This window comes from Idiotropiscis lumnitzeri, chromosome 13 (genome assembly GCF_059441095.1).
Source record: "Idiotropiscis lumnitzeri isolate Australia: NSW breed Sydney's pygmy pipehorse chromosome 13, RoL_Ilum_1.0, whole genome shotgun sequence".
Lineage (NCBI taxonomy): Eukaryota > Metazoa > Chordata > Actinopteri > Syngnathiformes > Syngnathidae > Idiotropiscis > Idiotropiscis lumnitzeri.
The window spans coordinates 9185767-9198213 of record NC_142403.1 but is presented as its reverse complement, the minus strand read 5'-3'; the positions used below and the strand labels follow the sequence as shown (position 1 = coordinate 9198213).

Sequence of the window (12447 nt, the reverse complement as noted above, 5' to 3'; positions counted from 1 at the left end):
TGCAACATTTGTACTCAACGTTGGACAGTTTGGGAACTAATGAACCCCCCTGACAGCAGAAAATGATTGTGAAGAACACAAACGTACCATTATCAAAACATGCAATAGATTTAGAAAAAGATAGAAATCTGTATTTTTTTTTTGTTCTTTAAAACTTGTTCAGAAACAGTCCAGTGAAGACAGTTTGCGTGCCTTAAACTGAGATGGACCTCGCAGTGTTTGACAGAATGTTCATGTCGCGATAGTTGTGAGACAGCCTCATTCACCTAGCAGCTCCCAGTCCATTTGACTGACCTGAGCCCCTGGGAGAGAAGCGCATGATCAGACACTTTTATATCTCGCCTGTTCGCAGAAAACTGACCATTTGTCCTAGGCTGGTGTTAGAATTGGAGACCAAATTCATGGACACACAAAACCTATCTGTGAAAAAAAAAAATACTTTTGATGTATTCTTTTTCGCACAAATGCTGTCTACGGAACTGTGCGACCTTAGATCTTATTGTGGACATGTTCATTTTAATTTGTCACCCATCATTTGTCAGTTTGTCTGGAATAGTCCTGTACTTGGGTAGTGACGGCATGCTTGGAAGGGCTTTGCGTGACATTTTTGGATTATTCTAGTTCTCGGGTGTTAGCCCAAGTGGATGGGGGCACACCTGTATGTCACTCTTGCCACACCCATGCATGTCTGTGTGATGAATGGGCTGCCCTTTCACCTTTGTTTTTAAGGCATTGTTATTGATAAACTTGCAGCGTTTATACTGCCACCAGGCGGTGGACGTCTGTTATGCTACTAATTTCACCCAACCGATCAATTTTAACAATTCAATTTCAAGTAACAACTAAAATGATAATTTGCTAGTGCTTAGGTTGGTGAAAATACTTCATAATCTTGCATTTTATTTTTAACTCCTAACACTAAGCCGTTATTTAAATATGTATACGGAAAATGGGCATTTCCTTAAAGGTTAAGTAATGCCGATATTTCATAATTTTGAAGGCGTCTCCAAGATTGTCAATTGTTTGACACCGAAAAAAAACAATAAAATAGGAATTAATCCGATTGTTTTTGATCAGCCATTCTATAACTCACGTTTTGTGTTCGAATTAAAGAACAAATCGTGTTTATAAACATTTGATTATTAAACAGCACCCTCAATGACATCATTGTCAACATCCTTTTAGTAATGAACAAACCTGAAGATGAAATGATCACGTCAGTGCAAAACAGTTCCCATTGTCTGCACCCTACATTGTCTGGGATGAGTCAAAAAATGCCCCAATCCGCCATCACAAACTCCATATTTTTAAATAAATGGCTCCAATAGGCCATTTAATCTCCATCTCCATTCCCAAGACAACACCCACAACCCGAGAGTTCCCAAATTGCATTTGCACGCTTCGGTGCTATGTTTCAGGCTGTCCTCGTGTAGTTAACTCTTGCTTTGAAGCCCCAGTGTGTGAGACCTTCAAACCCTCTTTAAGCCATGGTCTGTCCTTTGCTTTGGTTTGGAATCACAGTCTCCTTTTTCTATCTACTTATACCTACTTATGCCCTCCTCCTCCCTCCCTTTCTTCGACAACCCCGCCTTAACCCTATGCGTACTGTACAGTATTTCCGTATCTCCACCCATCTATCTGCTTGTCAACTTCTAAATGTGTGTTGTCTTGCTGCTCAAGTTTGTTGTTTTTTTTCCCGCTCTCGTCTTTGTCTGTCTCTGCTGTTACATTTGGGTTCATCATTTTTTTACTCTCACATTTGTACAAATTTTCCGTCACTCTCTTTTGAGCTTCTTTGCATCCCAACAAACATGCTGACAGCAAATAGTATGAAGGCTGCCAAATGTAGTCGATTCACATCATCGTCAACTGTAGTTGTAGGTTTCATTTTTATTTGAAGTCCTAAATTAGTTAGCTTTCTGTTCAGATCCGCTTAAAATATTAATTCAGTGAAGTACCAAAAATGAACTCGCTCTGGCTAAGCAGAATGTGCTGCTGAACCACCTGGCATGTGCAGGGATAATCCTCCCATGTGTTCAAATATTTTAGGATTGGTACTTATTTACTTGAACCTTTTTATAGAGCAATATGTGACCGATAGTAAAGGCAATTATATCACCTCACCATTAGCTGCACACCTTGCGCTAATTAAAAACTGAAAAAAGCCATGCTTGGTTTAAACTCCCTTGTGAACATTTAGTTGCCAATTTTGTGTTCCTATGTCAAGCGTTTATTGGGATGCCTATCATACACGTCATTTATATTGTTCCACGCTTACATACCACATACACAGACATACATCTAATAACATGAAATTAAAAACAGCACATGTGTGTTGCATCATATTCATCATTCAGAACGTGTTGTATCTTCATTACAGCTCCTCTCCATTGAGGTTTCCCTTTTTTCTGTTTTTTCTCATTCTGCCCTTCTTCATCAACATTTCCCCTCTGTCAACTTTCTCCCTCCTTCTCTGGATTTCTACTCCCTGTGGATCCAGTTTTGTTTCTCGACTCCAACACTGTGATAGTAGAATTTCTTGTCACAACTCTGGTTGTTTCAGACGCACTTGTAGGCACACACCTTGTTACTCTATTCGTATTTTGTGTTAACTGGGACCGCGATGTGACAATGTGCCAACATCACATCCTGTCACATTAGCTGATGAAAAAAAAAAAGTTTACATATTATTGAAGTGGGTTACTCCCCCCCCTTCCCCTTCTCCAAACCTCCCCACTCTTTTCTCTTCCTCTGTTAACTCTTTGCTCCTCCGTTCCCTTCCGTTCTATCCACTTCTCTAATGCTTTATCCTCTCTCTTGTATCTCTTCCTTGCTCTCCAATCGTCTTTTGTCTGGGCATGCTAGCGACCCTTCAGTTATATTCCTCTATGCATTTTATCTCAATTTTTATATCTGATTTTGTTATCATTTATCCTTAATTTACCTCAATCTATTTATGCATGCTGTCTGTGAAACTGATAGCTGCATCTATCAATGGAACCGTGTCAGATCTTAATAAGGCTTTGTCCAGTGGATCTACCCTAAACCACAAAAATCTGATTAAAGTTTCTCATCTTTAAGGTATCTAGTTAGATGTAGGCGACGAGTGACAATCAGTGCTAGAATATGTTTGATATGTTGATATGCCCTCACCCTAGTGACCTTACACTTCCTGTGCTAAGGGAGAAGCCTTTAATGGCTGACTTCCTCTGTGGCCGAGTGCCTGAGTGGACAGGAAGTACCAGGTTGCCATGTTGGCCTTATTGGTAGTCCTATCACAAGGCCTATTTCTTCACACTTTGACAGGCTGTGATCAGGTTATGAACAGCAGTTCAGCTCCAAAGATGAGAAACTCGTAATAGATTTTTGTGTCTATAATTGTGCTGTGATGGGTCTAATATTGGTCAATGGAACCTTGTTGCTATGAATCGTTGCTTTCTTGTTAATCTTGTTGTTGAAGCAGTTCTGTTAGTTTAGTTCCTTCTTCTTATTTGTATCTATATTTTTAAGTTTTTTAAAAGTCTTTTTAGTTTGTGTTTTGTTCCCATTACAATGTTAAACTTTTTTTTGTGTTAAACACTTCTACGAGAAGGGTCCATTTACATCAATCTGTGTTGTTATTTCTCTTTCTTCTTTGACTCTCTTTGCCCTCTTTGTCATCCTCTCCCCTCCTCATGCCTTCTCCCAGTCCGGCGGGTGCCTCCTCGCTTCTCCATCCCACCAACGAGTCAAGAAATTATGCCTGGTGGGAGTGTGAACATAACATGTGTGGCGGTGGGGTCCCCCATGCCTTACGTCAAGTGGATGCTAAATTCAGAAGACTTGACGCCAGAAGATGAGATGCCTGTGGGCAGGAATGTTCTCGAACTGAGCGGCGTCCGTGAGTCAGCCAACTACACCTGTGTGGCCATGAGCAGTCTTGGCATCATTGAAGCTGTGGCGCAGATCACTGTCAAATGTAAGCGATAACTTAAATTGAGAACAGAACGTCAGAGGTCATTGATCAAAGTAAACTGTATCAGAACACGCTTTTGAACCAAACTCCTAGCAAATTTTATTTCATTAATCACTGACTTCCTTTTGTCCTGTCACCATAACAGCTCTTCCAAAGCCTCCAGGTACTCCCGTGGTTACTGAAACCACTGCCACCAGTGTGACTATCACCTGGGACTCCGGCAACCCTGACCCAGTAACCTACTATATCATCCAGTATCGCGCTAAATCCCCAGAAAGCAAGTACGAGACTGTGGATGACATTACCACTACACGTTATAGCATCGGTGGCCTCTACCCCAACACGGAGTATGAAATACGAGTTTCAGCCGTCAACACAATTGGCCAGGGTCCTCCCAGTGAACCTGTGGAAACCAGAACTGGTGAACAAGCCCCTGCCAGTCCACCTCGTAACATTCAGGCCCAGATTATATCCCAAAACACCATGATGGTACGCTGGGAAGACCCAGAGGAACCAAACGGGCAGATTAAGGGCTATCGGGTTTATTACACCATGGATGACTCCCAGCCTATGAGCCTCTGGCAGATTCATAATGTCCAGGACAGCATTATCACCACGATTCAGAGCCTGGTTCCTCAAGAAACCTACACCATCAAAGTCCTTGCATTTACCTCAGTAGGTGATGGACCCTTCTCAGAGCCAATCCATGTCAAAGTGCTGCAAGGAGGTAAGAAAATAAGGCTTGAATTTTACTAGCTGGGCTACTGTGGTTGACACTATAAATAGATGCAGATACATATTTAAATATGTCCATTATATTGTGAATATTAATATATATGTCTTATTGTCCATCAATTCCTTTTTCAGTTCCTGGCCAGCCTTCCAAATTTCACGTTGGAGATGTATCTGATACCAGCATTGAACTGACCTGGGAACCAGCCTTTGACAAAGAAGGAATTATAAGTTATGAACTTCGCTACACGGAGGGGAGTTTTGGCTCTCAAGTAAGCTTATCACTAACGCAGGGATTAAGATGTGCTTATTCAATCATTGATGATGACAATGTTATTCATTGATCGTAGATCAAGAAAACATTTGGACCTACGTCTTCATACATTGTGGAAGGTCTCCGCCCAAACACGGAGTATCACTTCTCCTTGGCAGCTATCTCTAACAAGGGCATTGGAGCGTTCACCAATGACATGTCGCAGAAGACCTTGCAAGCCAGTATGTAGCTTTTTTCTCAATTGTTTTGCTCTATTGTACTTGCTTAACCAAAGATTTGATTATTGCAGGAAAATAACGTTGTATAGGCATTGCAAATGCTCTTTGCTCTGGTGTTGAATTCTGCATCAACTTTGAGCAATGTTTTCAATTTAGACATGACAGGATTCAAAGCTAATCCGTATGGATTAATATTTTGGAAATGTTTCATTTATTTGTGTGCATTTAGATGTATAGTGCTTTATTTAGTTGGATTTAGACTTTAGACTGAGTGTTTTTCAACCTTTACAGTCGAAATGACCTTATTGGCTGATATGGCTGTGGTTCCAGATGCACAGGAGTGTGCTCTACACGTAATCAATGTGTACTGACATGTGCCAGTTGTGTTACTAGTTTCTTCTTCTTTTTTTCCCCCTCATTTATTTTCTTTTGAAATGAGCAAGTGCACTTTGATCCATATCATGAAGACACAAAAAATGTCAACTCTGCTCTGAATCCACCAAGGTTCTCTTATGAACTAGGTCTCAATTGGGAATGATAACCTGGGAGTTTGGTCACCAAAGAAAACAAAAAGTCATCCACATATATTCCTGAATTTCTGTCTCCGTCTGCATCAATTATTTCAATTAAAATAAAATCTATTTCTACTAAAAACAGATCAGAATATGTTTGTGACTATAGACAATGTATATCTAATTTGTAAATAACCTGACCAATTCATTTCCTGAAATGTTGTATTTTCCCTTAATCTACCCCAGTTGAAAACAGACAATTTTCTTAATTTGAATCTGGCTTTTAGTTCTAATTTGCTTTGCTGTAATTTTTTCCTGCTCTTTGTTTCACTCCACTTTAAAATGTAGACATGAGCACCTCCAATACCTACTCAATTCAAGACAAAATACAAAATCCTTACACATCAGTTATGTGACATTCAAAGCAATGGACTGTTGATAGTCTGTGCTGTTGCAAAGTTTTATCCTGCAGTCAAATGTGGGCGTACTAGACTTATTACTTGATATTTGATTTATTTTTCTTTTTTTTTCTTTTCAAATTTAGCCCACTTCCCACTCAAACTGCCGCTCTGATGTTCTTTTAACACCATTTGTGGAACTAAAATTACTGGTTCATAGGAGAGCCATGGTGAAGGAGTAGACATCCTTTAACACATTTTCTGTTTCTACCAGTGCAACTTGTTGGCTGCCTCACACCCCAAATTTTGGGCACCGGAACTTTGAAGCAACCACCTCACTGTTCTTTTTTTCGTTTGTTTGTTTTTATTTCTGAGCAGCAGAGCTACACAGGCAGTGCAGCTTCACCGAGGAGAGCGCCAGTTGCATGCAACACTCACTCCTACCCCCAGGGGTGCTATTATAAATCTGTCATTGCATTGTTGATCGGTGTAGGCATGAAAAAAAACGTTATGTTCTTTCAGCTCCATCCCTCACTTGGTGTCTCTTGGGTGTCTTTGTCCATCTTCACCTGTCACTGTGTCTGCTATTTCCTTAACTGTGTTTTATTTATTTATTTATTTTTTTGGGAACGATAAACCACAAGCACATTGGACTGGGTGCACACTCCATCCTACATCAGCCTATTCCCGCCCCCCCACAACCACCTCCCTCGCCCCTTTCTGTCTTTGCCACTTGTTCCACTGTGAAAAGGAACATAAGCTCTCCTTGGAATGGCCTTGCTCACATTGCGCCCCCTCCCTCGTATTTTGGGTCTTTTCAAAAGTTTTTGAGTTAGTCCTTTTTGTTCCTTTCTATTTCTTTACTTTATTCAAATGGATATTAGTTTGACACTGTGTCAAACTGTAGCCTGCTGCCGCTTCTTTTTTAGTTTTGTTTTGTTTTGTTTTGTTTTTTAGTTAAGTCTACCACAGCCAGCAAGCATAGTGTCACATACGGTACATGCTGAAAATGTACCAAACAATTTCAGAAAAGGGGCTTCTCTTCTCAGCAACAAAAAGCAAGCAACAACCATAATGTTCATAGGAGTGTCGGTCCATATTTGAAGTGTTGAGCATTTTTTTTCTCTATATTTGCATACAATTTCAGTGCTCATTTCTCTCTAGTTCTCCTCTCTACCTTTTCTATTCATTCTACTTCTACGGTTCTGCCCTGTGAACTCTCTCAGGAAATATTGTTTAATGGGCGAATGTGGGAGTCAACACTCAGCTCTCAAGGGATTCCCGTTGGGATCTTACTGTGTAGGTCAGAGCAATCACAGTCTAAAAGTGAGAAAAAAAATAGGTGACAACACGTTAAATCTTTTGGATGCCTGAAGGTAAGTGATGTTGTGGTTGTAGGGATTCAGTCTGCCTTTCTCGAATGACTGGATGTCACCTCACAGCAAGTTTCCCATTTTGTCAATAACTCGCTGGTGCATTAAATCATTTTGTTGCTAATTGCTGACATAACCGCTAATCGGCTTCCCGTGAATGTCAGAAATTGTAGTACTTCAATGCATCAAAGCTTGAGAGAAGATGCAATGTTGGCCATATGTTTCATGTTTAGACTAGTGATGTACGATTGTTAGTGGCATGCAAAAAACAGTGCTGAATTCCCAGGCAGACTGAAATCCTTCACCACTAAGTAAAAACAACGACAGACAAGTCAAACATAATTGTCCAGTATCTGTTATCTGAATACAAAATTACTGCATATTGTTAACCGTCTATGCTCAGAGCAAGCGGCATCACCGAGGGCTATTGTCATGGGGACCACTTTGTCGGTAATATGTAGTTGTAAACTACATTATTAATTGCCTTTTAACCTTTAACGTTAAATCGCCTCTTTAAATAGCCTTTTGGGCTTCTTTTATTTTGAAGTTGAGATGAATAAACTCCATCTGATATTACTGACAACAGTGGCCCTCATTCAGACGCAGCAAGTCCTCTTGGGTTAAAGGTGTCACAGTCAGCCCAGATCCTGAGCCTCTTTATTGTGAGACTGTTCAGACGAGGCTCGATGGGGTCCACAATTTGAGAAGCGGGCAGGCTCCCAGCATCCCTCGTGCTCTCGCCCAGTTAGGATAATAGAGCATGAGTCGGATCCTGGAAGTAGGTGTTAGCGGACAGTAGGGCCACAAAGTCACAGATAGGAATCCCATTTCATAGCTTCAGAATTAATTTCATGCTTTGCTGTGAGCTCTGACCCATTCCCTTGGATTGTTCGGCTTTATGCGTTAAGATTATACCTCGGAACTGCCAGTAGCCAGTCGAGCTCTGTCTCTCAAATTAAAGCGGTGGATTCTAAATCCTCCATATTTAGCCAAACAAGCCGTTTAGCCTTTCCACTTACTGTAATTACGGGAGGTTTTTAGATCTATTGGAGCATTTGTTTTAAATGCAGCATGGACATTTGGAATCAAGGAAGATTAATTTTATAATGATTCCCAAATGTGACCATCCTGCTCATTGACACTGCTGATGAGAACACATTTCGCATGCAGGCTGTGAGATGTGCTTTTTCACTGATTGCAAATGCTTTGGTTATTTGTGGTGCATCCAATGCTGGCCTGGGTAGCTGGAGCGTTAAAACTGGTCATACACTACACAAATTAAGCCAGTTTCAAGCCTCATTCTGAGTGTGCCAACTCAATTTTGAATTGGTCGGATTTCAGTCTTGTCAGGCATTATTTGTTGTATAGGTCTTGGTGTAGGTGGGCTCATACTAGTTTTTTATGCTTGAACAAAAAGGTGATTTGCAACAGAGAAGATTGCATTCATCACTTATGGTTGAGGAATTACATTTGATCGTATTCCAAGTTCATAATACATTTTCCAAAGATATTTATTGAGCATCCTGAGTTCACAGAATGCGAAAACAGCAAATTTGTTCCGATAGTAGACCACTGCTTGAAACATACAATGCCAACATCTACAATTTTAAGGTAGAACCCAAATGTTATGCATAAGCATCAATTAGTGTATCCAAATGTCTGTATTGTGTGACCAATACACTTTTTTTTTTGTTTTTTTTTGCAGATTATTAAATTGTACATTTCAACGATTGTTCAACACATTACCAGCATTTGTTGGTTTGATCAGATTAGTTTATTGGGGTTCAGATTCAAATAGACAAATTGGACGTCACGTTACAGATTGTTTGGCTTGGAACTTCCAGAGAAGTTTCAAAAGATCATCAAGTGAAACATTAGCAGAGATTCTCATATAGTTCTAGAATCCATAATCCCACTGCTGGTCTTGTTCATGGGTAATGCACTTTATTAAAGCTCTGCCACGGCTAGTCTTAAACCGTCATCTGTCTGGAGGAGGCCTGTGCACAGCGATAGCCTGTGCTCTGTCACTTTCACAGCCTCTTTACTACATCACAAAGACTGAGGACTGAGCAATCATTGTTGACGTGGAGAGTTTTGCAAATACAACAAAAGTGGTGGAAATAAGCTGAAAGGCTCCAAATCCAGTAAGACCGAAAGGAAATAAGCGCATTGGACACAGAGAAGGGATTGTGAGGTCTTGACCTATTTGTTGTCTACCACGAGGCTCTCTCTGATTGCCCAATAGCTCTGGTTGTTACTTCATGCATTCGTTAATGGAGTTGGCTTGCAAAAAGTGAAAATGGGGTCATATGCGGTATCATTAACCTTGAACGCGTACATACCATATACGATCGTTGCGAGGCTTTTTTGCCTTTTGTTTGTGTCGTTTTAAGTAACCTGGCGGCTTCACCAAGTTTTATGGGCACATGATATGAAATGGGATTCATTTGAACAAAAACAAATGAACGTTTGTGTTGCGTGATCCCGAGTCCCTTAGAAGCCTCCAAGCCTCCCCTCTCACAGTCTTGTGGACCCCACAGCCCAAAAACATGAGTATTAAGCAGCCCTGGCTAAAGCAAAAAGCTGAACCTCTGGAACACCAAAAGTCGGTTCAAAATCAATGTGCGCATAGCTCAAAATTAAAAATGCTATACATGACTCAACCATTTGGATGCTTGTCCCTCTAACGGTCTTGAATGAAGGTAAGCACTTGCTGTAGTCCAGGGCTGGTGGTAAGAAAGTCTTTAAAATGTAGTGTTTGTGGAAGCCAGGTACGTATGATGCAGACAGGTTTTTTTCTGTTCTTATTTTTTTTTCAAAGTTATTTTTTTTTGTCTGGTTGTGTGGAGTATGCCGTTTGTCCCATGTTTTCCCATGAGTTCTTATTTTGAATTAACTGTTATGTTTCTTATGAGTGACATGGGTTACATAGAAATTCATTTCCCAGTACCCCATGTGTTCATGATTTATTCCATTTGAGTGTTTTGTGTGTGGAATGACTTCAATTCTGCTGGTATTTATTTCATGTTTTGGCAGTTGTGCTATTTTTACATTCAATGTAATAATGAAAAGTGCTTAATACAATGATGGAGATAGTGAATCATGATACAAACCATGAAAGCAGAGAAAGAAAAAGCCATTTTCTTCATACCAAACTTTTCAAAACATGTTATCACTGCAACGCATACCGAGAGTGTGGCCAAGCGGAAGCTTTGGACGTGCTTGCAACAGATTAGAAGTGAAATATGTCAAATTGAAATGTTCACAATTAGGTTGAGGTTTAATTACTCTACATTAGAGAACTACCCTTCTCTATTATAACTATTAAATGAGTAGAAATATTGTTAGCTGTGTTAAAAAAATAATGGAAATAAAGAAATATTAAAATATTAATGATATTAATGATGACCATATTGGTTAAAACAAGACAAGCCAAGTAAAATCACATCCTCATGTCCTGAATATCTATATGCAAAAAAAAATGAACAGCTAATTTCCTACAAATTCAATTTAGAGTATTTGAAGGATAGTTAAAGCATCTTGATTCATTATTACAGCATATGTTTTTGTCACTGTCCATTTCTGTTCACATTTGCTTGATTATTATTTTTCTAATCCAAACTTCACATCCTTGTTTGTTCCTTCAGTTCTGTTAGTTTAAATTATTCTTATTGTTTTATGACCCGAGTTTCAAATTTTCCTTTTATCATTTTCTTTATCTCTCCCATCTTTTGTACTTTTTGTTTTTCACCCCACCCTCCCTCTTTGCCCATCCTCTTGGTCCTCTTCCCCCTTCCTTCTTCCCCCTCTGCTTTCCTTCCTGTCCTGTCTGCCTCACCAGAGCCCTCAGCCCCCCCTCAAGAAATTAAGTGCAGCAGCACCAGCTCCACCACATTGCTGGTAAGTTGGCACCCCCCGCCACTGAAGAGTCAGAATGGTCTCCTGGCGGGGTACAGGGTGCGCTACCAGTTGGTGGAACAGTCAGAGGGCATCAGCGATGATGTGGAGTCAATGGAGGAGCCCACCGTACCTGCCACCGAAGAGCAGGTGCTGCTGCAGCGGTTGGATAAATGGACGCAGTATCGCATCACTGTGTCTGCTTTCACGGTTGTTGGGCCGGGCCCTGAAAGCGAGCCGTTAATCTGCCGGACCGATGAAGACGGTACATAAATGTCTGTTTTGTCGTCAACGTGCATTTGTTTTCTTTGCTTTCTATGGATGAGCATTCACAGAAATGTTGATAGTGGAAAAAGAAAAGATAAATTGGCTAACGATTTGCCATTCTGCAATACGACGTGGCTTTAACATCCTCTCATGATCTAAATCAAATCACATTGCGCATCCATCCATCTTCTATAACCGGTACCCACACTAGGCTAGTCGGATCTCGGGTGTGTTGGAGCCTATCCAGCTGACTTTGAGTGATTGGGGGGCGGTGAGTGGTGGGCATTAAACCCTTGACTGTTCATCAGCTAATCACACAGATCATATCGACAAACAACAATTCAGAAACCGAAGGGCAATTTAAAGTGTTCAATAGAATTTAAAAACATGTTTGTGGCATGTGCAAAAGAAAGCACGTATAAAGAAATCTCTGAAAATTGCATGTTTATTCGTGTGATTTACTAGCGTGTTGCATTTAAAACATTTTTAACCAAATTTATTATATAATAGTTCTCCCAACTCTATGTGTTTGTTGGCCGTTTTTGTTTTTTTAACAGAATCACATTGCTCAGCCGAGGCCATTTTGTGTTTATGGTTGATTTCCCCTCGCAAAACCATATTTGTCTACATTTATAGCAGCAGCAGTAAGCCGTAAAATAATAATTTGTACTTTTGTTTCCGTGAGCATGACCAGGGAGATACTGGAACCCAATTTGTCACAGGAAGTTTTTGTTGGCCTATCTAAAGCTGAAATGGGGGGAAGGAATGCGCCGAAATGTAATCGTCGAGAGGGGACCTGTGCTGAGGGCGGGGTATTTGAC

At 40.4% G+C, this 12447-nt stretch overlaps 1 protein-coding gene across 9 annotated transcripts in view; it reads left to right on the top strand.

Annotated features, from left to right (window-relative positions):
* Positions 1-12447, top strand: part of ptprsa (protein tyrosine phosphatase receptor type Sa) — a 199558-nt gene that overhangs the window by 140471 nt on the left and 46640 nt on the right. For 7 of the 9 annotated variants that reach the window (XM_088313263.1, XM_088313262.1, XM_088313260.1 and 4 more), the window contains 5 exons: positions 3689-3958; positions 4101-4682; positions 4823-4959; positions 5038-5182; positions 11304-11624. In XM_088313263.1, the coding sequence (XP_088169389.1) occupies positions 3689-3958; positions 4101-4682; positions 4823-4959; positions 5038-5182; positions 11304-11624 (1455 nt within the window). The remainder of the gene's footprint in view (positions 1-3688; positions 3959-4100; positions 4683-4822; positions 4960-5037; positions 5183-11303; positions 11625-12447) is intronic. The other 2 variants (XM_088313268.1, XM_088313266.1) reach the window with 1 other exon arrangement.